We start from the raw sequence: 26,028 nt of genomic DNA on the forward strand, positions 1-26,028 counted from the left end.
GGTTGGGGATTGTCGGTGTACTAGAGTAGGGATACCCTAATATCCCGAACTTGTGCACGGGCAGTCACGGCGTCCCGCGGCAAGGCTTGCCGGGTGACCGTCAAGATCCTCTGTGGTTCCGTTGGAGCCATTTAAGGACAAAGTATCCAAGCCAAGGAGATAAGACCCCGGCAAGAGGAGTTTGCCGGGAAGGCCAACCAAGGCAAGGCGCTCAAGGAGACAAGACCCCGGCAAGAGGAGCTTACCAGAAAGGCCAACCAAGGCACCACGCGTCCCGGCAAGGCCCGGTGAGCGACAAGACAACGACCGCGGCAAGGCGCTTGCCACGGCAAGCCACCACTCTGTGCCCGCGCTCCAGCACATCCACCAACGTGTCGCTCTGGGACCCTTCCAGGCGTACGTGGCGGGAGGCTGTGCAGCCAGCGGTGCGCGGTGGCAAGCGGCACTGACAAGATTGCCATCGTGGCGAGCGGTGGCGTCCCTTACGGTCCCTTTTGCACTATTTAGGCGACACAGACGGGCATTTAATGCCCTTGTCCCCTGCCGTCAGGGTTAGGTATGATACACTGTAGCAGGTAGTTGTACCAACCGCAACACCTTTCCATTTTTACCCTTGTCTACGTTGCCACCTGTCGGTGACCCCTTAAGCATATAAAAGGAGGCCCATGCGCAACGTTGGAGGGGGGGGGGAAGAGAACACTCACGCTCGGTCTCGTTAGCTGCTGGAGTGTACTGTAGCACTCCGCGCTCCCGAGCAAGAACTCAATACAAACCACAAAGCAGGAGTAGGGTTTTACGCATCCGTGCGGCCCGAACCTGGGTAAACTGCTTGTGTGCTTCGCCTCGATCCGCTCTTCGCGAGACCCTCGCCCCCGCCGAACCGAAAGGGACTCGGTCCGCCGGTCCCATAGGTGCTCGTGGATTAGACCCCCGGCATCTTTGGTGCGCCAGGTAGGGGGAGTCGAGGTTGTGTGAACCAGATCCGGCGTTCACACGAGCTAGATCTTCATCATCTTCATCGACATGTCGTCGAAGAAGAAGGCTTCGGAGGCGGCTGCTCCGTCCGCGCCGAACCCACCACCGCCAGAGCAAACGGCTGATGGGGCAGACGCCGGCGGAAGAACGGGCGTCGACGAGGGAGCTCACGGTGCTGCCAGGTCCAAGGACAAGGCTGCGCTGCCCATCGGCGGCGTAGCTGGCTCCCACAATGACCGGGCGCACTCCAAGACCTCGGCGTCCGTACATGCACCGCGCCCATCTCAGGAGGCGCGGGACCGGCAGCGTAATGGTGCTCACAGTACCATGCGTTTGCTGGACCAAGATCGAGCTGGTGGATCTCGGAGTGCTCAAGACCAGCATGTACGCCAACATGCTGGCACGAGCGAGGCACGGTCGCCTGGACGGGATACTGCTCCTTCTAACATAGTTAGAAGTCCGAGCATATCCCGCTCCTCGCACCGTTCGCCACCGCCACACGCCACTCCAGCAGAAGCTTTGGCGTGAGCTCAACTGCTCCTGGACTACCCTCCAACGGTAGACAAGATCGACGACTGGAGGGCCACCATTCAGAGTCTCATCGGCTTCGCCAACGGCGACACTCAACGGCAGCCGAGCACGTCGCAGCCGCGGCAAGTCAGCCAGGCACGAGACGGTGGCGACAAGACCGGTGGGGGTGCAACCACTGTGCACTCTCCGCCCCGAAGGCCAAGATCGCCGACTCGCTGGATCCACCTCGACAGCGACTCCACCGCGTCATCAGATCCACGAGCTCGTCGCGATCAGCGCCAAGTTTTTCACGAACGACAGCAAGAAGACGCTCGTACTCGCATCGAGCGCCGAAGAGAAGCGTGACGTCAATCGGACTAGCGCGCTGGGCCCTCTGTCGACATGCATGCGCCAGGGGAACCAGGCGACTTGCCATACGCGGTAGGTTGCCCTGCGTTTACTCGTGAGCTGCGGCAAGTCCAGTGGCCCAGCACGAAGAATTTCAAGCCAGATGTACCAGAGAAGTACGACGGCAAGTCGCATCCGTCGGAGTTCCTCAGCATCTACACCATCGCGGTGCAGGCTGCCGGGAGGCGGGACGACAAGATCCTTGCCAACTACTTCCCGCTGGTGCTCAAGCCCAACGTCAGGTCCTGGCTCATGCACTTGCCGGACAACTCCATATCCTCCTGGGCAGACCTATGCCATCAGTTTGTCGGCGCCTTTACAGGCGGCCACAAACATCATGGCCAAGAGAGTGACCTTCATCTGCTCGCCCAGAAGGAAGGAGAGCCCCTGCGCAAGTACATTCAGAGATTCAGCCGTGTACAGCACAACATCCCAGATGTCCACCTTGCCACGGTCATCAGCGCGTTCCATCAGAACATGCGTAACCGCAGGATGCGGGAGGAGATGGCGATGTGCAAGATCAGAGACGTCAGTGAGCTGTATGCCCTCTCCGACAAGTGTGCACGTGCTGAGGAAGGGAGGAAACTCCCCGGAGAGAATACAGGAGCAGGAGGATCTGACAGCGAGGATGCTGCCCCGGCAAAGAAAAACCGGCGGTGGAACAACAGGAAGAAGAAAGGCAAAGATGTGCTAGTCATTGAGCAGTCCGGCAATGAAGGTGGCGCCAAGAAAGCCAAAGCTGGTAGCTCCGGCAAGGAGATTGCCGCATGCACCAACTGCCAGGCTGTGGCGGTCGCCGACAAGCAGGACGGCACCGACAAGCAGTACTGCAAGATCCACCGCACCAAGGGCCATGACCTCCAGAGCTGCAAGAAGGTCGAGCAGCTTGTCCAGCAGCAACAGGCTGAATACGAGCGACGCGACAAGGAGAGGGCCCAAGGTGGCACTGGAGAATCCGGCAAGAAGCGCGCCGACCGGGGAGGACGCCGCGGCAAGGCCAAGCAGCGGCAAGGAGACAGACCTCCCCGCGGCCGCGACAAGGATGAAGATGACGACGACGACGAAGACATGGATGATGTCGAGACCAGTGAGCAGGAGTTCCAGAAAGCCATAGAGGTCTTGTGCGTTGACGGTGGTGCTTCTCTGCATACTTCGCACCGCCAACTCAAGGAGTGGGTGCGGGAAGTCAATGCGGCGGAACCACCTGTCGAGTCACGCAAGCTTTTGAAATGGTCCAGCACGCCTATCATCTTTGATATTGAGGACCACCCTGATCGCACAACTGCGGTCGGGTGCTTGCCGATGTTGGTTTCACCAACTATCCGCAACCTCAAGGTCACTAAGATGTTAGTTGACGGCGGGGCCGGCTTGAACCTGATCTCCTCCGCTGTACTCCAGAAACTCCAGATCCCTGACAGCGAGCTTGAAGAGACTGGCACATTCCAAGGAATCAACCCGGGAAGGAGCAAGCCGAAGGGGAAGGTCACGTTGCCAGTAACATTTGGCAGTGAGGTAAACTTCAGGACTGAGAGGGTCACTTTTAACGTTGTCGATTTTCCATTGCCTTACAATGGGATACTCGGTCGTCCAGCACTCGCCAAGTTCATGGCAGCCTCTCACTACGCATACAACATGTTGAAGATGCCAGGCCCGATAAGCGTCATCTCTGTCCCTTGCGACAAGAAGGATGCTCTTATCTGCGCCGACAAGATCTACCGGGAAGCGACAGCCGCAACAGATTGCAAATCACCTGCCGTTGAAGCTCCCGGGGGGAAGAAGAAGACCAAGTCCGGCAAGAGTTCTGATGCCCACTCAGGCAAGCGCACCTCTTCGGAGTGCTGCCCTGCCGTCGAGGACGCACCATTGAGCTCCACCGGCAAGTGTAAGAAGACAATGGCAGCTCCGCCAGCGACCAAGAAGGTGTCCGCCAAGGAGGACGGCACTGGTGGTACCTTCACCATCGGTGCCACTCTCGACCCTAAATAGGAAAACGCGCTCATTGCTTTCCTGCGGGCGAACGTCAACGTGTTTGCGTGGCAACCGTCTGACATCCCCGGTGTTCCTAGAAAAAGTAATTGAGCACCATCTTGCCGTTTGTCCTCATGCGCGGCCCGTCAAGCAGAAGGTCAGGAAGCAAGCAGTGGAGCGCCAAGAATTCATCGTAGAAGAGATCAAGAAGTTGGAAGCAGCAGGTCTTGTCAGAGGAGTGCTCCATCCTACGTGGTTGGCCAATCCTGTAGTCGTGCGCAAGGCGAACGGGAAATGGAGACTTTGTATCGACTTTACCGATGTTAACAAAGCTTGTCCCAAAGACCCATTTCCTTTGCCGCGCATTGACCAGATTGTTGACTCCACGGCCGGATGTGATTTGCTTTCATTTCTTGACGCATACTCATGATACCATCAGATCTTCATGGCAGAAGAGGATGAGGAAAAGACTGCATTCATCACTCCATGTGGCACGTACTGTTTCATATGGATGCCTTTCGGTTTAAAAAATGCTGGTTCAACATTTGCAAGAGTAGTCCATATCGCTCTTGAGCCACAAATACACAGAAATGTGGAAGCCTACATGGATGACATAGTGGTCAAGAGCAAGGACAAGGCAACTCTGATTCAAGATTTAGACGAGACCTTTGCAAATCTGCACAAGATCAGCCTCAAGCTCAACCCCGAGATGTGCGTGTTTGGAGTCCTCTCCGGCAAGCTTCTCGGGTTCTTCGTGTCTCAGCGGGGAATCGAAGCCAATCCCAACAAGATCAAGGCCATTGAGCAGATTAAAGCACCAAAGCGCGTCAAAGATGTACAAAGACTTTCCGGTTGCGTGGCTGCTCTCAGCAGGTTTATCTCTAGGTCTGCTGAGCGCGCCCTGCCGTTTTTTAAAATATTGAAAAAGGCAGGTCCAATGAAATGGACTCCGGAAGCGGAGGCTGCGCTGCAAGACTTGAAGAGATACCTGTCCTCCGCTCCAACACTTGTCGCACCTAAGCCACAAGAGAAGTTGCTCCTGTATATAGCGGCAACCAATCAAGTGGTTAGTGCTGCGTTAGTAGCAGAGAGGGAGGCAGATGACGAGCCAGCAACCGCGGCAGGCGCATCCAGCGACAAGCAGAGGGCTTCCCCGACAAGCTCTGGTCCCGACAAGGATGCATCTGCGCAGACGCGCGAGGAGATACAGAAGAGAATGGTACAGCGCCCAATTTACTTTGTCAGTTCCCTTCTGCAGGGGGCTAGGTCAAGGTACTCTGGCATGCAGATTTTGCTTTTCAGCCTTCTCATGGCCTCGAGAAAGTTGCGCCATTACTTCCAAGCACATGAGATCATAGTTGTCACTCGTTTTCCGCTGAAGAGGATACTACAGAATCTAGAAGCGATAGGCAGGATTGTTGAGTGGGCACTGGAACTGTCAAGATTTGGCCTCAAGTTTGAGAGTACTTTAACTATCCAAAGCAGAGCATTGGCAGAATTCATAGCAGAATGGATGCCAACACCAGATGAAGAAAGTCCAGAAACGAGCATCCCCGTCGAGGAAGCAAGCAAAGAGTGGCTGATGTACTTTGATGGTGCCTTTTCGCTGCAAGGCGCCGGCGCTGGCGTGCTGCTTGTCGCACCCACCAGAGAGCACCTCAAGTACGTAGTCCAGATGCACTTTCCCAAGGAGCAAGCAACAAAAAATACTGCAGAGTATGAAGGCTTGCTTGCCGGTCTCAGGATCGCGGCAGACCTTGGGATCAAGAAGCTCACTGTCAGGGGTGACTCGCGGCTTGTCGTCCACCAAGTGAACAAGAGCTATCAGAGTCCGTTGATGGAAGCATACGTCGATGAAGTGAGAAAGCTAGAAGAGCACTTTGACGGCCTACAGATGGAGCATGTTCCAAGAGCTCAGAACGCCATTGCCGATGGCCTATCAAAGTGCGCCGCACTTAAGTTACCTGTGGAACCAGGGATCTTTGTGCTCAAGCTGACTCAACCATCTGTAACGCCATCAACTGGACAGAGCAAGAAGAGGAAGTTGATTTCTAGTGACTATTTTCCGGCAGAGCTTCCCGAAGCCGCCGCCAAGAAGGTCCCCAAGATCAACGCCAAAATTGCTGAGGAGCAGTCTGCTCCGGCAAGCCCTAGGGTTTGTTCCATTGAAGCAGAAGCTCCCGACAAGTTTTGCTCCGGCAAGCTTGCCGGGGAACGTCAAGCTCCGGCAAAGCCGCAGGTTCTCGCCGTAGAAGCGGATGTTCCCGTAGTAGTAGATTTGCCTTTAGCCAAGAAGGTCCCCAAGATCAACGCCAAGAGCGCTGAGGAGCAGTCTGCTCCGGCAAGCCCTAGGGTTTGTTCCGTTGAAGCAGAAGCTCCCAACAAGTTTTGCTCCAGCAAGCTTGCCGGGGAACGTCAAGCTCCGGCAGAGCCGCAGGTTCTCGCCGTAGAAGCGGATGTTCCCGCAGCAGCAGATTTGCCTTCAGTCCTTGTTGTCGAGCCACAAGCTCCAGCATGGGCACAGCAGATTGTTCGTTTCCTTCAGACAGGAGAACTTCCCGAAGAGCAAGAAGAAGCGGAAAGAGTAGCCCGGCAGTCAAGTATGTACCAGTTTGTCGACAACACACTGTACAGAAGAAGACTCAACGGTGTGAAATTGAAGTGTATTCACCGGGAAGATGGACAAAAGCTGTTGGCAGAGATACATGGAGGCATATGTGGTCACCACATTGGCGCAAGAGCACTTGCCGGCAAAGCATTCCGGCAAGGTTTCTTTTGGCCGACAGCCCTCCAGGATGCAACTGCACAAGTAACCAAGTGTGAAGTGTGCCAGTTCCATTCCAAGCAGATACACCAACCAGCTCAAGCTCTCCAGACGATCCCTTTATCCTAGCCATTTTCGGTCTGGGGGTTCGACATCCTCGGCCCCTTTCCCCGAGCAGTCGGGGGCTTTGAGTACTTGTACGTTGCAATCGACAAGTTCACAAAGTGGCCGGAAGTGGAAGCAGTGAGGAAGGTGACAGCACAGTCAGCAGTCAAGTTCTTCAGGTCGATTGTTTGCCGCTTTGGGATCCCTAACAGGATAATCACCGACAACTGTACGCAATTCACGAGCCGCACCTTCATGCAGTACGTCCAAAATCTTGGCGCCAAGGTCTGCTTCGCTTCTGTTGCTCACCCGAGAAGCAACGGTCAAGCGGAGAGGGCAAATGCTGAAGTGCTGCGTGGGCTCAAGACCAGAACTTTCTACAGGCTGCACAAGTGCGGAAGAAACTGGATCGAGGAGCTGCTGGTGGTTCTTTGGTCGATCAGGACAACGCCAAATTGAGCCACTGGCCAGACACCTTTCGCTCTAATCTATGGAGCAGAGGCAGTTCTCCCCACGGAACTCGTATACGGGTCACCTCGAGTGCTCGCTTATGATGAGCTTGAGCAAGAGCAGCTGCGACAAGATAACGCGCTACTCCTCGAGGAAGACCGTCTTCAGGCTGCTATACGAGCTGCTCGCTACCAGCAAGCTTTGCGCCGCTACCATAGCCGCAAAGTTAACGCCAGAAGTCTCGAGGAAGACGACCTTGTTCTTCGGCGTGTTCAGTCCGCCAAGAATTCTAACAAGTTGACGCCGAAGTGGGAAGGCCCTTACCAGGTGAAATGAGTCACTAGGCCTGGCGCTGTCCGCCTTGAGACCGAAGATAGCATTCCAGTGAGCAATTCCTGGAACATTGAGCATCTTCGTAAGTTTTACCCGTAAGGCGCGGTTGCCGGGACCTGTTCCGGCAACCACCTTTTGTACAAGTCTTGCCGCTGTTGCATGTAATCTTTTGTACAAAGCCGGGCGCAGACCCCATGCATAAGTAAAGCTCATATGCTCCGCATATCTTGTCAATTTCATGCTATCTATCTTTTGCATATGTGATCTGACACTTTGTGAAGCACCTACTCCCCGGTAAGCAATAACGAGCCGTAAGGCTCCATATCTTTATTTTCTCTTCTTTCTTTTTTCTTAAGGAAAGGAAGGTTCCCTCTCCCACAAGTTTGCCGGGGGGGAAGGAGAAGATAATGGTATGGACCAGGCGTCGTTCAAGAAAGTTTCGCCTTACCGGGAAGCAAACAACAGAAAAGCTAAGTTGCCAAAGTTTGAGCAATCATATTTTTAAAAAATTTAAGTTATCTCCCTTGAACGACCGCACTTTGTATGGAAAACTTGTGCGCGGAGGAACCAACTCGTAGCTAGTTACGCCCTTATTTTGTTTCGAGTCCGCTCAACAACTTAAGTGAGCTGCGACTAGTTGCGACAAGGTTTCTTGCCGGTAGCGGCACCGCCAGCAGGCTGCTGACGTTCCGCACTCAGCGCTCGCGGCTAAGGTGCCTGCACCGGCAAGTTCCCTAAAAGCGTAGGGCAAAAACATACAAAGGGAGGAATCAACTAAAGGGAATAACGTTGCAATCATTACCCAGAATAGAGTTATATTACAAGGTAGCTTGTCGCAGCTCTAACCGATTGTTCTCATAACATGACCAGCAGCGACAAGAAAAGAAGAAAATGGGCGGCCTAGTCTACGCGATCGCCCTCAATCCTCTTGATCCCGCTCACCTTGTCCACAATGGATGCGACAAGGGTCTTGAGCGCCTCCAGATCAGCATTCGGCGGCAGGGTCCTGAGGACGTTGGCGAGGTTGAGGCCCGGGTTGCGGAAGGCCACCTTCACCAACACCTTTTGAAGAGCTCCCGTGCAGATCTTGCGCGACTCGTCGGCCAGCTGCTTTGGGATCTTCTTCCGGAGCCGCTGGAGGACCGTCGCCACGCCTTTGAAGAACAAGGTGAGCTTGGCGCTGGGTTGGAGGTTCTCATCAGAGGGATACCCGAGATCCTCCATCCCCAGCTGCGCCAGCTCCCTGTCGATATCTGCGGCAGCACTCACGAGACTCTCTGTTCAGTGCTCCACATTCTCCCTAAAAGCATTCTGGGCGGCGGCAGCACTCGCCAGCAGCGCCTTGTCGGCCTTGATCTCCTCCTTCAAGGCCACCTCCTGCTCCCTGGCGCCGTCCAGCGTCTTGGTCAAAGTGGTCAGCTTCAACTCAAGATCTGCGTTGGAGTCCTTGGCGGCGCTGAGCTCCTCGCCCTTCTCGACGAGACGAGCCTACAGCTATGAATGGCTGTAGGCGTCCTTCTCCCGCTCACGCTTGAGCGCGGCAAGCTCCTCGCCGCTCGCCTTGAGATCGGCCTCCAGCTGCGCCACCTTCGTCTCCAGCTCCTTCTTGGCGGCCTCGGCAGCTGTGGCAGCATCCTCCGCTTGCTTAAGGGCTCCGCTGAATGTTCGTGCGCCCGCGGCAAGCTCCTCCTCGTGGGCGTCAAGGTTGACCTTCCGCTGCACCAGCTCGCCCTCCTGCGCAGACAGCTTTTCAGCGGCAAGCCGCCGTTGCTCTTCAACTTCAGCCTTCTCGAGGAAGAAGGCCTTCTGCTCTTCGGCAAGTTGCTCCCGCTCCTCTGCCAGGGACCGGAGAGCTTCCTGGTTGAGGCCCCGGAGCTCCTCCGCGCGCTTCTCGATGTCCGCTCCCGCCTTCGCGACAAGCGCCTCGCGGATTCCAGCTTGGCTTGCCGTGCGCGGTAGAGCGACAACAGCTTCCGCTCCTCCTCAGGCTCGCTGCTGCTGCTCGGCGCGTGAACCAGCGTCAGCCCAGCGGAGGCGAGCACCTCTCCGTCGAAGCTCTCTCCTTCGACCGGCGCCCTGGAGCTCGACGCCCAGGGGAGGTTGATGAAGACGCCATCGCCGGCCTTCAAGTAGACGCCCGGCTGGGGCTCTTCAGAGCCTGGCGCTGCGGCAGCGGCGGACGGGTCGGCGGTCGATGTAGCGCCTGGCGCTCCTGTGGCCTCAAGGCCGTCAGTGCGATCACCAGACCCCTCGCCAGCTGCTGCGGCGGCAGTTTTGGCGGCCTCGTCGCCGGCGGGATCATCAGCGCCGGCTGCTTCTTTAGTGGCAGCGGCGTCGTCGGCAGCAACCTCGGTCTCCATCGGCTCCACAGCAGATGGGTCTGACGGCCGGAAAAGGGAGAAGAGTCAAGCAAATACCCAAGAAAAAAGAAAGAAGATCAAAAGAAGAAGAACCCAAGGGAAGTTTTGAAGCGAGAGGATTACCTGTACCGGGTTCTGCAGTCGTGGTCTCCGCCGCCGGAGGGCCGCTGGTGCTGTCCCTTGCCGGAGAACTCTCCCTTGCCGGAGACTTCTCCCTTGCCGGAGAACTCTCCCTTGGCATTTCGGGGGCGGCCTCCGGGCACTCCTGGTGGGGCTACTCTGCTCCTACACAAACCAACAGTCAGATGCGAAAGAGTATCCATGCGCGCCCGACAGCGGAAAGCGAACCATATACTTACGCTGGGAGCTGCTCTGAAGAACAGTTATCGGGTCCGGCAAGGTTGTCTCGGACGCACCCCCTGCTGTCGCGGTGGGTTCATCTTCGATGATAATCACCGGGACCTTGGCCCTCTTCGCTGCTCTCTGGGCCAAAGTCCTAAAAAGGAATAAGTTCAGAGTAAAGCAAATGAGATACGGCGGAACCCAGGCCGCGCTAACCCGTGCCCTGTTTTGGGCCTGGCCCAACAGCGCTCGGCACCGTGTATGGCCCAGGCCCGGGGGCTCCTGTCGGTGTACTAGAGTAGGGGTACCCTAGTATCCCGAACTTGTGCACGGGCAGTCGCGGCGTCCCGCGGCAAGGCTTGCCGGGTGACCGCCAAGATCCTCCGTGGTTCCTTTGGTGCCATTCAAGGACAAAGTATCCAAGCCAAGGAGACAAGACCCCGGCAAAAGGAGCTTGCCGGGAAGGCCAACCAAGCCAAGGCGCTCAAGGAGACAAGACACCGGCAAGAGGAGCTTACCGGGAAGGCCAACCAAGGCATCTCAAGGAACTTGCCGCGACGCGCCACGCGTCCCGGCAAGGCCCGATGAGCGACAAGCTCCCGGACGCGACAAGACAACGACCGCGGCAAGGCGCTTGCCGCGGCAAGCCACCACTCTGTGCCCGCACTCCAGCACATCCACCAACGTGTCGCTCTGGGACCCTTCCAGGCGTACGTGGCGGGAGGCTGTGCAGCCAGCGGTGCGCGGTGGCAAGCGGCACTGACAAGATTGCCATCGTGGTGAGCGGTGGCGTCCCTGACGGTCCCTTTTGCACTATTTAGGCGACACAGACGGGCATTTAATGCTCTTGTCCCCTGCCGTCAGGGTTAGGTATGATACACTGTAGCAGGTAGTTGTACCAACCGCAACACCTTTCCATTTTTACCCTTGTCTACGTTGCCACCTGTCGGTGACCCCTTGAGCATATAAAAGGAGGCCCATGCGCAACGTTGGAGGAGGGGAAGAGAACACTCACGCTCGGTCTCGTTAGCTGCTGGAGTGTACTGTAGCACTCCGCGCTCCCGAGCAAGAACTCAATACAAACCACAAAGCAGGAGTAGGATTTTACGCATCCGTGCGGCCCGAACCTGGGTAAACTGCTCGTGTGCTTCGCCTCGATCCGCTCTTCGCGCGACCCTCGCCCCCGCCGAACCGAAAGGGACTCGGTCCGCCGGTCCCATAAGTGCTTGTGGATTAGACCCCCGGCAGGGATGCTTGGAGCTAGATGCTGCTTGCTTACGCTGATCAGGTTGTGTGTTTGTGCTTTTGACCCTCCAGTCGTGTGACTTTATATAAATGGTTTTTGCTGGGGGGAGGTGGAATTAGTTGGGCATGTTGGTGAGCTACATGTCCCTACTTCCTACTCTTGGCACGAAATGATCTTTTTCTTTGATTTCCAGCAGTAGTCGTATATTATTTATTTCAGAATAATATTATTCATGTGGCTGCGAAAATAGTTGGTGTTAGTAGCTGAACCAGGTGTTGGTCAACGCCGTCTTAGATGATGCCAACAACTGTATTGGGTGTCACGGTATGGTTTTTGTTAGTTGTCTCTTGTAAAAATGGATCATGAAAAGGACGGTAACTTGCTTTGTCTTCCTGCATAAAAATAAACTTGCTTAGTCATCCTCAAATGCAACCAATGGATCTGATGCTTAATTGAAACTTTTAGAGGAAAGATGTTGAAATTGTGAGCACAATCAACTTCCTTTTTGATAGAGGATGTTTTTTATTAACTTAGAATGTACTAGCATCAAATGATACAAAGCAAGACGAGTGACACCTAGCTTCTGCATACTAATACGCACGCAACCAAAACTAACAGTCTGACACAAGTAAAAAATGACGTATTAAGAATAGAAAAGTCATATAGGATCGTCACTATGCCTATGTAGAAGGAGTGGTGGACTAATCCGGAGATTATTCTGCCACCTATGTTGGGTAAAACCTACCTGACCACCCGCTCCAATCGCATGCACACCACCTTAAACAACGGTTGGTACTCCGTTAGGTTTAGTGTAGGCCAGCGTACGATCTCAATGTCTGCGAGGTGTCGACCGATTATCCGCAAGGTAAACTCTTTTCTTTTCCTTTTCCCCTTTTTTCAATTACACACTGAATTTGGTCATTGAAAAATGCAATGTTTAGATGAAGATGCTATTGAAAAAGTTTTTAGATAACTCGCCAAAGAAGGGGGAAGAAGAAGGTGACGATGGTTTTGAGATTGGATTACCAGTGGTAATTCGAGAGGAAGAGGGAAAAAAGAAATGAATCGGTTCCCAATTCGGCTCCGTCGCATCTATCACAATCGGGCATATGGACATCTCAAGCTTTTCAGGGATTACTTTGTGGAGAATCTGGTGTATTCAGAGAACCTTTTCAGGCGGCAATTCCGGAGGCACATTGATCTATTTGTGCACATTGCACAATATGTGGAGTGGCGAGATCCTTGGTTCATTGTGCGAAGACACTACTACACATTGGAACGGCATTGACCCCGCATTACTGACCGACCAGTGGCCACACGTCATATCACTTACAGGCCTTCCTTGGCGTGTCAGTGATGAGGTATTTTGGGCTCTATTGGATATTCATCACAGACGAGTCAGTCAATGATCGTGTGTTTCGATGGCCAAAATGTGCAAATGTTTATCACTAACGGAGTTATGATCACGAAACTGCCGCTTTCATTTTCACGTCGGCCAGTGTTGTACCTGTTTTATATCTTGCCTTGCCCCACTCCATAATTCTCACTGTTGCCGCCGAGCTCCTCTCCTATTAGTTTTCACTATATTCGGTCGCTAATCAGTGCCAATGACGCCCTCGCAGCCGCTCCCATGCCGTCCCGAGTGGCACTCTCTTGACATGTGTCGCATCGATGGTCGCAGCGGCATAGCCTACATCCGGCGAAGCCTCCATTCGTCGTCTTTGGTTCCTGGCCAGGGGCGGAGCCAGGGGGACGAGCAGGGGCCTGCCCCCTCCAATGATCAACAATTATAGTAAAAGCAACTAGTAATTATTAACAAGATTCGATCAATATACGTACTCGGCCCTCCCTATACTCGAATCCTGCCTCCGCCACTGTTCCTGGCATGGCACTGTGTAGCATTGGCGCCACCATGAAGCTAAAGAAGCAGAGTGAGCACGGCACGACGAGGGTAGAAGGTGACACAACGCAGTATATGCAAAGCTTTAAGCTTGATGGGGTGTGCCTCGTTGAAGCCCATGCTGGACCAGCTCACCAAGAATCCTGGATATTGCACCTTCGATGCCGCACCACCAGGCCGATCATGTACTACTCCCTCCGTTTCGAACTACTTGTCGCAAGTATGGATGTATCTAGATGTACTTTAGTTCTAGATACATCCATTTCTGCGACAAATAATTTGGAACGGAGGTAGTACAAGACAGAGATGCGATGTAGGACCAGGCACGAGTCGAACCAAACCGGAGGAGGAATCGGGCGGGTGGGCGAGCGCTATGGACAAATCAAACGCACAAGAAAACCAGCCGATGTGGAACGCCATGTGGGCCTCCAGGGGTGTGACTGGCTTGACAAACATGCTTTAAAATACTCCCTTCGTTCCAAATTACTTGTCGCGGGTATGGATGCATCTAGAACATCTAGATACATCCATTTCTGCTACAAATAATTTAAAACGGAGGAAGTAGAATAGAACTTACCGCGCAAAAAAATAGAGTAGAACTTAATAAAAGAAAGGTAGCGTGTGGCTGGGTAAAATGAAAAAAAATGTTTAAATGGGGTAATCCCTGTAAAAAAAGGTAAAACTAAAAAGTGAAATTGACTCTTCTTATTGTGTCTGCAGCAAAACAACAAATAATTACATATGTGGAATATTCTTCCTCACTTCCTCAGTACTCCCCAGTGCCCAATGCTAAACCAATAGGAAACTCAAATAATACCACACAACAAACATATTTCTGAATCATCGGCCAGCAAGCGTTCCAGTCCAGTAGCCGAGACGCTCAAACGACCGACACGGCGTAGACGGCAGCGACCGCGAGCGCAAACACCAGACTCGCCGAGCCATGGAGCGACGAGCTGCTGCTCCCCTGCAGGTACGCCGTCGGCGTCGTCTTCGATCCCAAGCCGGCCGGTGTCTGCACTGCCGGGGTGGTCGGCGTGTTGGAACTGGCGCCCGGAGCACTGCCAGCACCAGCTGCAAGCACAAAAACCAAAACACGGCTCGTGTCAGCAACCCAAGAAGCGATATTATACGTGCAGTGTAGTTCTTGACTCTTATAACTTGTAAAATACTACTGTTGAACACTTACCGCCGTTGCACTTGCTCGCCGGCGGGGTCTGCACGTTGCAGGCGTTGGGCAGCTCGAGCGCGCGTGTCTTGTTGATGGTGATGCCACCGAGCGACGACGAGTCACCGCCGAGAGCGCTGCAGAGGCACTGCGGCTGGGACTGCACGACGGAGGCGAGCTGCGAGCAGCAGGACTTGGTCGGGGCCGTGCCGCTGCCGCTGATGTAGTTCATGCATGGGTACAGGCCGATCAGCACAGACGTGCACCCGGACTGCGCCGACGCCGAAGACACCAGCAGCGCCAGTGCCGCCACCGCGGCCAGGAGGACGCTGCTGCTGCTGGACATGGCGGCCACCGCTCTCGCTCCCGCCGCCATTGATGGGTGTTTTTTCCCCTTGGTTTTCTAGCAAAAGAGAGTTGCTTTTCTTGGATTGGATGGAGGCTTGGAGCTAGCTAGTTGCTGCTTGCATGCCTTGTGAGTGTGCTTTTGGAATTCGAGTACGCGTGTGTTATTATAGGAGTAGGTTTTGTTGGGGAAGGTGGTATTAGTTCGGTATGTTGATGAGCTGCATTTTCCTACTTCCTACTCCTGCAACGAAATGATTTCGGTTTCTCAAATCCTGGAGTTGTCATGGACTTTTAACTTGCCAAAATATATGGGTGTGGTTGCTAAAGAGGTTGGTGTTGAGCGTTGAACAAGTGATTGCCCATCTTCTGTTGTTGATTGCAAATTCGTGACGATCCTTTTGCATGGAATTGCCGCACAAGTGATTGCTTCATACTACTCCCTCCGTTCTTAAATATTTGTCTTTCTAGACATTTCAAATGACTACTACATACAGATGTATGTAGACATATTTTAGAGTGTAGATTCACTCATTTTGCTCCTTATGTAGTCACTTGTTGAAATGTCTAGAAAGACAAGTATTTAGGAACGGAGGGAGTAGTAAATAATGATCGACATTCACCACATTACACATGACGATCAGATATTGCTTTGGTTTACCTTGTGATATATCTCTGTTGTTCTTGCATGGGAGATGATTTTGCTTTGTTCAAAGTGCTATTTGTAGGTAAACTATAAAAACATTGTTTGAAATTAGTGCCTTATCATGAAGAACAACTCATATGGACAGTTTCAATGTACTTGTGTGGCTGCAGCGTGCAGCAGCGACCGGTCATCAGGACCATGCATTGTACGTTATTCGCACTAGGGCCTCCCATATATGCGAGGGCCGGCCCTGGGCCTGGTGTTTACTCATAATGCTTTCTATCTCCTTCATGTTATATTATGTCGGTTGCCCAGGCGATCTACTCTATGTCCTGCTTTAAACTACCACGGGGACTGTGTCATCATGTCAACTCAATGATCAGAAAGTTTTGGTGGGGTTGCAAACAGAGAGAGCGTAAGTCCGCATGGGTGTCTTGGGAAGTGATGACAAGACCGAAATACCTGAGAGGACTGGGTTTCAAAGATTTGGAGCTTTTTAACTTAGCTTTACTAGCCAGGCAGTCATGGAGGGATTTACAAGAACCGGCTTCTCTTAGTGCCAGGATTTTGAAGGCGGCTTACTTCCCTAATGGAAATATTTTTTATGTAGAACTTGGATGTAAGGGCAATAGTTATCCCTACGGTGTTTTGGTGATTGATAACAATGCATTTGCGGACTAATCGTGTGTCTCAACGTTTTCAGATATTTCATGACTAGGCACAAGACGGTTAGGAGCCCCTCGAAGATTATTGAAGATGGCGTTTTTCTACGTTCTTTTTTTGGTGGATTTGAGTCGTAGGAAAGCCGTACTATTAAGAGGGGGTCCGTTTTGGAAAGGTTTGGGTGGAATCGTCTCGTACACGTTTACTCCTCTTTGCACCGCCTTTCCTTTAGTACTTTGGAGCATCCTCCGTTTCTTCTTGTTTGTGCAAAAAGAAGTTTTCCTATTTGTTGCTGTTCTGAGGCTTGCGGTAGTACCGCATGCCTTTGCGGTAGTACCGCAGGTGGTCACGGTAGTACCGCTCCTTGGGAGCCGTAGTACCGTGAGCCCTGGTCCAGCACAGCACCAGTAGCGGAAGTAGGAGCGGATGTAATTTTTTACATCCGCTCCCCGCGCGGTAGTACCGCTTGCCGTCAGCGGTAGTACCGTGTTGGACTTTTGCACTATTTGGAATTCAGCGGAACTGGCCACGGACGTTTATTTGTCCACGGCCTTCCCAGGCTGGTCCAACCCTGCCTTGCGGTAGTACCGCAAGGGGGTGCGATACTACTGTGAGGCCTTGCAGTAGTACCGCTTGGCAGGCGCGGTAGTACCTCTTGTCGCGGGCTGGTTAAGTGGATAACGGTTGGATTTCTCTCGCCACTAAATAATGGGTATCTTCTTATCTGAGTTGACTACCTCTTTCAACCCTAAAGTCCATTGTTGTTCCAAGCTCCATTTTCGCCCGATCTTTCTCCCTAGCCAATCAAACTTGTTGACTTTCTAGGGATTGGTTGAGAAGGCCTCGATCAACACTTCCACCAAGAGAAATTCGATTCCCGCACTAATCCCTTGTGAATCTTGTTACTCTTGGGTGTTTGAGCACCCTAGACGGTTCAGGTCACCGTGGAGCCATATTCCATTGTGGTGAAGCTTCGTGGTGTTGTTGGGAGCCTCCGATTAAGTTGTAGAGATTGCCCCAACCTTGTTTGTAAAGGTTCGGTCGCTTCCTCCAAGGGCACCAATAGTGGAATCACGGCATCTCACATTGTGTGAGGGCGTGAGGAGAATATGGTGACCCTAGTGGCTTCTTGGGGAGCATTGTGCCTCCACACCGCTCCAACGGAGACGTACTTCCCCTTAAAAGGAAGGAACTTCGGTAACACATCCTCGTCTTCACCGGCTCCACTCTTGGTTATCTCACACCTTTACTTGTGCAAGCTTATTTGTGTTATTTCCCTTGCTTGCTAGTGTGCTTGTTGTTGTTGCATCATATAGGTTGCTCACATAGTTGCATGTCTAGACAACCTACTTTGATGCAAATTTTAATTTGGTAAAGAAAAGTTAAAAAAAATGTTAGTTGGCTATTCACCCCCCCCCCCCTCTAGTCAACTATATCGATCCTTTCAATTGGTATCAGAGCCTCATCTCTTTACTAAGGACTTTGCCGTCCGAAGAGTATGGTTGACACCGTAGACGGTGTGGAGGAGCACTCCAGTGTGAATCTGATCTCGTCTACGGGCGATGGGGGAACCTCGGTCTCTCGTGAGGAATTCAATGTGGCCTTGGAGACATTGAAAACCTCCATGACTACCGAGGTTGAAAGCATGTTTACTAAATTCATTGAAGGGCTTAAACTATCCACCGCATTGTTGAAAGTGGGTGATCCCACTAACAAGGTGACGGATGCTAGCTCCGACAAGGGGGAAGCTACTACTGAAAAGGCTCCTTCTTCTAGTGGTAAAAATGTCACCGGCATCTTTGCCCATGTAGAACCTCCACTTGTTTATGGTGGACCGATTCCTTTCACTCATTTGAATCATGCCGGTCCTCCCCCTAAGATTGTGAAAAATGAGGACTTTGATTCTTGGGTCTATTGGTTTAAGCATCATTTAAATCACGTGAATACTAATCTTTGGAGAATCATTGAAGAAGGTTTCTATCCACATGACCGATGCAACTTCACTCCAAGAGAAGCCGCGGATAATCAATTCAATGAGAATGCTCTCTTCATCATCCAAGATGCAATTCCACCCGAAGATCTTCCTCACCTCCGGCCCTACGCCATAGCCAAAGATGCATGGCACCATGTTGTTTCTCTCTACCGGGGTAGCGCAAGCATTCAACGCTCCAACTATGAAGTGGTGCAAGATGAAGCCGATGAGTTTGCAATGAAGGAAGATGAAGAACCTCGTGAGCTTTATCGAAGAGTAACCAAACTCGCAGTTTCACTCTGAGATAATGGGAGCAAGGATACGGATGACAATTGGATCAAGCGCAAATTCCTCAAGGTAATGATGCCTTACCACAAGGCCATGTCCTCCGTCATTCGTCAAAGGCCGGACTTCCACACCTTGTCCTCAAGTGAAGTGTTGGATGAGTTTGTGGCTATGAGCATCTTGGACAAGACCGTCGACAATGCGGTGCTTCGCTCTCAAAGGGCAAAGAAGCCCAACCTTGCATTGAAGGCCAAGGTTTGTGTTGAAGAAGAAGAAGAGGAAGAAGAGGAAAGCAACCCCGAAGATACAAAGTATGCCTATCATGAACACATGGCACTTGCTTCAAGGCAAATTTGGAGCAAGAAAAACTCAAGGCCAAACTTCAACAAGAACAACTCAAGTGGCACGAAGAGCAAGCAACGTGTGAGGACTTGCTATAATTGTGGCAATGTGAGCCATTTTGTTGCGGAGTGCCCGTATGAGAAGAGGGAAGACACTGGTGGCAAGCTCATCCGAAAGGACAAAGCCAAGTCTTTCCCAAACAAGAGCAACTTCACCAAGAAGACTTCTCACAAGGCGTTGGTGGTTCAAGAAGAGTACCATGAGGATGATGATGATGATGATGGTGAGTCGGTTGCCATGGCCTCCATTGCCATTGCAACAACTCCACGAGTGTCTCTCTTCGACTCACCCAACGAGAACATCACCGCCAAGTGCCTCATGGGTAAAGCCACCAACAAGGTAACCCCCAACATCAAAACTACCATCATTAATAATCCTTCCTTGACGGATTGCATTGATGAATATGAGGGATCTAATGTGGAGGCAAATGAGTTTGAGTCCTTTATGGGTAAACTCAAGCGTAAATCCAAGAAGCATTTCGTTGCTCTCTTGGAACAACTTGGTGAAGCCAATGACATGATCGAGGCTCACGAAGATACTATCTCCAAGATGGAGGGGCATATTCGTTACTATGCCGATGAGATTTCGGATCTTTCCAATGCTCTTGAGGAAGAGCGTGGTCTTCGTTTAGCTCTTTAGGAGTTACACAACGTTGATCACGCTAAGTTAAAGAAAGATTTTGATCATGCTCTGGTTGTTTCTCGTGTGCTTAACTTCGAGAAGGCCAAGCTTGGGGTTGATCTTGCTAGACTCAAAGAGGAGTTTGACCTACTTGACAAGGATCACAAGGTCTTGAAGGGTGCTCATGCTAGCCTCAAAGAGTCTCATGATCAACTTCAAATAAAGCTAACCAAGGAGAAAGCCACTTTTCCTCATATGATGTTAATTGATAATACAAATGCTACTAACCCATGTTGTGAGCATGTGCATCTTGTTGAGGAGAACGCTAAGTTGAAGGTGCAACTTGAGAAAGGTCTCGTCTCTTGCATACAAGGCGATAAGAACCTCAACGACATATTGAGCAACCAAAAGGAAGTTGTGGCCAAAGAGGGGATTGGGTATGTGCCCAAGTCCAAGAACAAGAAGAAGAATGACAAGGCCAAACGACCTCCTCCTCTCAAGCAAACCTTTGTGAAGGAGGGAGAGGGTGCTCCTAAGGAGAAGGAGAAGAATACTGTGAGGGGTAGTGATGCCAAGAAGGGCAATGCTTCCCTTCCCAAAAAAGCCGGCGACTTTAACCCTTCTTATGTGTTGTGCTGTGCTAGTGATGGGCATGTTTATGCCAAATTTGTTGGTTCTCCTCATGAGTACATTGAATGGTCAATTTGGGTTCCTAAGACCCTTGTTACTAACATCAAAGGACCCAATACAAAATGGGTACCTAAAACCAAGCATTGATCTCTTGTAGGTGTTTGCTTCCGGTGGGGGATCATGGTTGCTCGATAGTGGAGCTACTAATCATATGATCGGAAGCAAGGACTTGGTGATGGACGTGCAAAAGATTCCATCCATGCCCACCAACGTCGAGTGGGGTGACGCCTCATACTCTAAGGTATTGGTACTCGGCAAGGTTGTCATTTCTCATGATCTTACGATCGAGAAGGTCATGCTTGTTGAGTCCCTTGCATACAATTTACTTTCCGTTCGTCAACTAGCACTCATGGGTTTTGCCACCTTCTTTGATGTTGATACCGTGGCCCTCTTGTGGAGTAAGACTCTTAAAGTAGCCTTTGTTGGGCATGTCGAAAACGGTCTTTATGTGATTAACTTTTCAGAGCGACTCACTAAGACCGCGACATGCCTAATGGCTAAAGTTGACGTGGGATGACTTTGGCATCGCCGTCTAGCACATGTCAATGTGAGATCTTTGCAAAGTCTAATCAAGGGGGACCATGTCTGTGGACTAACAGATGTTACCTTTGCCAAAGATCGTGCTTGCAGTGCTTGTATCGAAGGAAAGCTACATGAAAAGGCTCACCCTCCCACGACTATCTTTTACTCGAAGAGGCCTTTGGAGCTCCTTCACATGGATCTCTTTGGGCCTCCATATTTTGATAGTCTTGGGGGTAGAAAGTATTGCTTGGTGATTGTGGATGATTATTCAAGATACACGTGGGTATATTTCTTCAAGAGGAAGAGTGAGACCCAACAAACCGTCATTGACTTTGCAAATGAAGCTCAATGTCAACACAATGCAAAGATCTGGACAATAAGAAGTGACAACGGCACCGAGTTCAAGAACTACACCTTGGATGAGTTTCTTAGTGATGAGGGGATCAAGCATCAATATTCCGCACCATACACCCCTCAACAAAATGGTGTAGCGGAGAGGAAGAACCGGACGTTGATGGATGCGGCAAGGACCATGATGGCGGAGTTCAAGTCTCCATACAACTTTTGGGCCGAAGCCATCAACACCGCCTGTCATGCATCAAATCGGCTCTACCTCCGCAAAGGCTTGAACAAGACTCCATATGCGATACTCACCGGGAATAAGCCCAACCTCAAGTACTTTCGGCTGTTCGGGTGTAAGTGTTTCATTCTCAAGAAAGGTGCTCGTTTGTCTAAATTTGAGGCTAGAGCTCATGAGGGCATATTTGTTGGTTATGCTACAAACTCCCATGCTTACCGTGTTCTCAATAAGTCCACGAGACTTATTGAGGAGACATGTAACATGGAGTTTGATGAGAATAACGGCTCCCAAGTGGAGCAAAGTGGCACTTGTGATGTAGGTGATGAAATTCCTCCCCAAGCCATAAGAAAAATGGGTGTTGGTTTTATCCTACCCATTGAGGAACCCCTTGTGGCTGAAGAAGAAGGACAATGCTCCACTCAAGTGGATCCATCACCAACCCAAGGCCCACACACTTCCGAAGAACAAAGTGAAGGCCCTCAATCTCAAGAACAAGACCAAGGGCAAGGTCAATCTCAAGATGGTGTTGTAACATCAAGTGATGCCCAAGGTCAAGTTCTCTCCTCTGAGCAAGTTCAAGATCAAGTGCTTCTTTGAGATCAAGAACAAGCTCAAGACGGCGCTCAAGATGATCAAGTGACCACTCCTCGTCTCACCCCCGAGGAGGAATTGGAGCGTCGTGCCGCCAAGATTGCTTCCAAGCTCTCCACCAAGGATCATCTCATGACAAATGTGCTTGGAAGCTTAAGAAAGGGGGTAAGCACTCGTAGACAATTAGCAAACTATTGTGAACATCACGCGTTTGTCTCTTGTGTTGAACCCCAAAAGGTCTATGAGGCGCTCGAAGCTCCGGATTGGCTCAATGCCTTGCATGAAGAACTCAACAACTTTGAGCGCAACAAGGTGTGGAGATTGGTGCCAAGGCCAACGGGGAACCACAATGTCATTGGAACCAAGTGGATATTCAAGAACAAGCAAGATGCTCATGGGATTATCATTCGCAACAAGGCTCGTTTGGCAGCACAAGCCTACTCCCAAGTCGAGCGTATCGACTACGGTGAAACCTTTGCTCCCGTTTCCCGTCTTGAATCCATTTGCATGTTGATTGCATATGCTTCTCATCATAACTTTAAGTTACAACAAATGGATGTGAAGAGTGCTTTTCTTAATGGTCCTATTAATGAGATGGTATATGTCAAGCAACCCCCCGGGTTCGAGGATCCCTACTTTCCCGATCATGTGTATCAACTCGATAAGGCACTCTATGGCCTTAAATAAGCCCCACATGCGTGGTATGACCACCTTACCGAGTTGTTACAAGACCGTGGTTTTGAAGTTGGGCTAATCGACCCCACTCTTTTTACTAAGAAGGTCAAAGGGGAGTTGTTTGTGTGCCAATTATATGTTGATGATATTATGTTTGGTTCCCCTAACAAAGCTTCCAATGAGGAATTTGCCGCTCTCATGACCTCAAAGTTCGAGATGTCTTCCATGGGAGAGTTGAAGTTCTTTCTTGGGTTCGAAGTGAAGCAAGGAAGAGAAGGAACCTTCATCAACCAAGCCAAATACACTCAAGACATGCTCAAGAGATCCAAGCTAAGTGATGTCAAGACGGCATCCACTCCTATGACCGTCAAATGCCAACTTGACATAGATCCCAATGGTAAAGCGGTGGATCAAAAGGTATATCGCTCCATGATTGGCTCCTTGCTTTACCTTTGTGCATCTAGACCGGATATCATGTTGAGTGTGGGAATTTGTGCACGGTTTCAAGCCGCACCTAAGGAAAGTCACTTCGTGGCGGTCAAGCGAATCTTTCGATATTTGGCTCATACCCCAAACTCTGGCTTATGGTACCCAAGAGGAGCAAACTTCAATCTTGTAGGTTATTCAGACTCGGATTGGGCGGGAGACAAAGTGGATAGGAAGTCCACTTCCGGAGGGTGCCAATTTCTCGGTTGCTCTTTGGTGAGTTGGTCTTCCAAGAAGCAAAGTTGTGTGTCTCTCTCGTCCACCGAAACGGAGTATGTAGCGGCCGGTAGTTGTTGTGCACAACTCTTATGGATGAGGCAAACTTTAAAGGAGTACGGTGTCATTTGTGACAAAGTGCCTCTTTGGTGTGACAATGAAAGTGCAATCAAGATTTCTGTCAACCCGGTGCAACACTTTAAGAAGAAGCATATTGAGATTCGGTATCACTTCATCCGGGATCATATTAGGCGAGGGGAGATCGAACTCAACTATGTCAACACTCTTGATAACCTTGCAGATATCTTCACGAAGCCCTTGGATGAAACAAGATTTCGCGAGTTAAGAGATGAGCTAAATATCATTGGTTCGAGCAATGTTGCTTGAACCCGTGCACACCCCACCATACTCAACTTGTTATCTTATTTAGGTGTAGGCATGGACATAGGGGGGTTTTGTTCTCTCAATGAACTCTCCCTCCCCCCATTATGCATAAATTGATCAACTCTTTCACATTAGCCATTTTTGATGGCAATTGTGCTTCAAAGACGTTGGTCATGGGCCCAAGGATAATTCTTCGCGGTGCCATACCAATTGACTCAAACATAGGTGGCTCCGGCCAACGCCCTCTTCTTGGAGAGGTTGTGTCTCGTGGTTGGTCCTTGTTGTCTCTTGCCTTTCTTTCTTTCTTCATGTTGAGCGTGTTCTTGCGGTGTCTCGTTTGCTTGTCGTTTGCTTGCGTAGCTCCTTTCTCTTTTTTTGTTGTTTGAAACTTGCATCGTTTTGAGCTCACGGTACTACCGCAGCCTGTCACGGTACTACCGCTTGTGGAGTGCACGGTACTTCCGCACCCAGCGCGGTAGTAATTTTTTACTGCCGCCTGGGGGAGCGGTAATATCGCTTCGGTGCGGCACTTCCGCCCGAGCGGTACTACCACGATGAGGTGCGGTACTACCGTGCTGCCGAGGGCGTGCGGGGGTTAAGACACGGGCAGGGGGAGTTCCAACTCCCCCATACCCATTCGTTTGTTTCTCTCCCCACTGCCTCGCTCTCTCTCCTGCTCAAGAACGGCGCCGGAGAGCCTTGCCGGATCTCCGTCCCCGGCCGCTCTCCTCAGATTCTGACCGGTGGGATCGTTCCCCACTACTTCCTCTTGCCATGGATCAAGGCCTCTCCCCAAATCCCTCTCTCTTTTGTTCGTGTTTTCGCTTCTAGGTTTTGGGGAGATGCATGTTGATTCTTGAGATTTTTAGGCCAAATCTTTGCAAGAGTAGGATGTAGGAGAGTAGTGATGCGTAGAAAGTGTACTTGATATGTTGTCCCGTGGTAGATTTGATCAACCGTAGTACCACCACATTGTCATGGTTGTTCTCAGATTCATTTGTTCGGATCTGATGCCGTGCGGTACTACCGCCTAGCAGGTGCGGTACTACCGCTCATACGGTACTACCGCTCCTTAGGCGCGGTACTACCGCACGGGCCGCGGTTCTAAAGCTCTACTGCCTCTCCGAGCCCCGGTACTACCATGCCACCGCGCGGTACTACCGCGACTAGGAGCGACACTATATTTTTAGTGCCACACGATCAGGCCGTACTACCGCTGCTGTCAAATCTTCTTCATGGCAATTACCATATGCATTTTCTACTGGTTTCTTGTGTTTTGTCGTGATCTTTATTTTGACCCATCTCACTTCTCGTGTGTGTTTGTGCTTTGTGTGTGTCTCAGGTGGTGGCTCCAATGTCCCTGCTCGTCGTTCCAATCCAAGCCGTGACATGGGTTCCAAGCGTCTGCGCAACCAAGAGGATGTTCCAGAGGGCTCCAATGCCCCCAAGCGCAATGTCAAGACCACCGCTAGCAAGGTCAAGGAACCATCAAAGGACATGGATGAGATACCTCTTGCTGAGTTTGTCTCTCTCAGGAAGATCAACCCTTATGTGCATCCTCGTGCAAACTTTAGAGGGAATGAACTGTTTTGGACCAAGAAGCAGAATCTCATTTACTTGGATGTGATCAAGGCCAAGTAGAATCTGTATGTGGATGTGCAGTGGTTCAACATGCATCACATGAGGGAGGATAAGCATCATCACTACTTTGGTGAGGCCTTGGACCTCGTGGAGCAGTTTGCCATTGAGGATGTGATCTCTTTTCATCTGGACTATGACCCCAAGCTGGTGGCCTGATACGTCTCCAACGTATCTATAATTTTTGATTGCTCCATGCTATATTATCTACTATTTTGGACATTATTGGGCTTTATTATCCACTTTTATATAATTTTTGGGACTAACCTATTAACCGGAGGCCCAGCCCAGAATTGCTATTTTTTGCCTGTTTTAGGGTTTCGAAGAGAAGGAATATCAAACGGAGTCCAAATGGAATGATACCTTCGGGAACGTGATTTTTAGGAAGATTATGATCCGGGAGACTTGGACCCTACGTCAAGAAATAAAACAGGAGGCCACGAGGTAGGGGGCGCGCCCACCCCCACCAGGCGCGCCCTCCACCCTCGTGGGCCCCCTGTTACTCCACCGACGTACTCCTTCCTCCTATATATATCCATGTACCCCCAAACGATCAGATACAGAGCCAAAACCCTAATTCCACCGCCGTAACTTTCTGTATCCACGAGATGCAATCTTGGGGCCTGTTCCGGAGGGCTTCTACATCAACACCATAGCCTCTCCGATGAAGTGTGAGTAGTTTACCTCAGACATATGGGTCCATAGTTAGTAGCTAGATGGCTTCTTCTCTCTTTTTGGATCTCAATACAATGTTCTCCCCCTCTCTTGTGGAGATCTATTCGA

General features: G+C 51.1%; 1 protein-coding gene across 1 annotated transcript; it reads right to left on the minus strand.

The window, feature by feature from the left end:
• Positions 1 to 14,044: 14,044 nt before the first annotated feature.
• LOC119298152 (non-specific lipid transfer protein GPI-anchored 2-like) lies at positions 14,045 to 15,021 on the minus strand. Its single transcript, XM_037575658.1, has 2 exons — positions 14,551 to 15,021; positions 14,045 to 14,435 (listed from the first exon to the last, which is right to left on the minus strand). The coding sequence occupies exons 1-2, from the start codon at positions 14,903 to 14,905 to the stop codon at positions 14,242 to 14,244; spliced, it is 549 nt and encodes a 182-aa protein (XP_037431555.1). The 5' UTR covers positions 14,906 to 15,021; the 3' UTR covers positions 14,045 to 14,241.
• Between the last annotated feature and the right edge of the window lie 11,007 nt (positions 15,022 to 26,028).

This window comes from Triticum dicoccoides, chromosome 5A (assembly GCF_002162155.2).
Source record: "Triticum dicoccoides isolate Atlit2015 ecotype Zavitan chromosome 5A, WEW_v2.0, whole genome shotgun sequence".
Classification (NCBI taxonomy): domain Eukaryota; kingdom Viridiplantae; phylum Streptophyta; class Magnoliopsida; order Poales; family Poaceae; genus Triticum; species Triticum dicoccoides.

Bases quoted from the DNA above. Each gene is read 5' to 3' on its own strand.
- LOC119298152 (XM_037575658.1), bottom strand. From the start codon at position 14,905: ATGGCGGCGGGAGCGAGAGCGGTGGCCGCCATGTCCAGCAGCAGCAGC. The intron at 14,436-14,550 runs GTAAGTGTTCAA...TTGTGCTTGCAG, and splicing joins GGCGAGCAAGTGCAACGGCG to CTGGTGCTGGCAGTGCTCCG.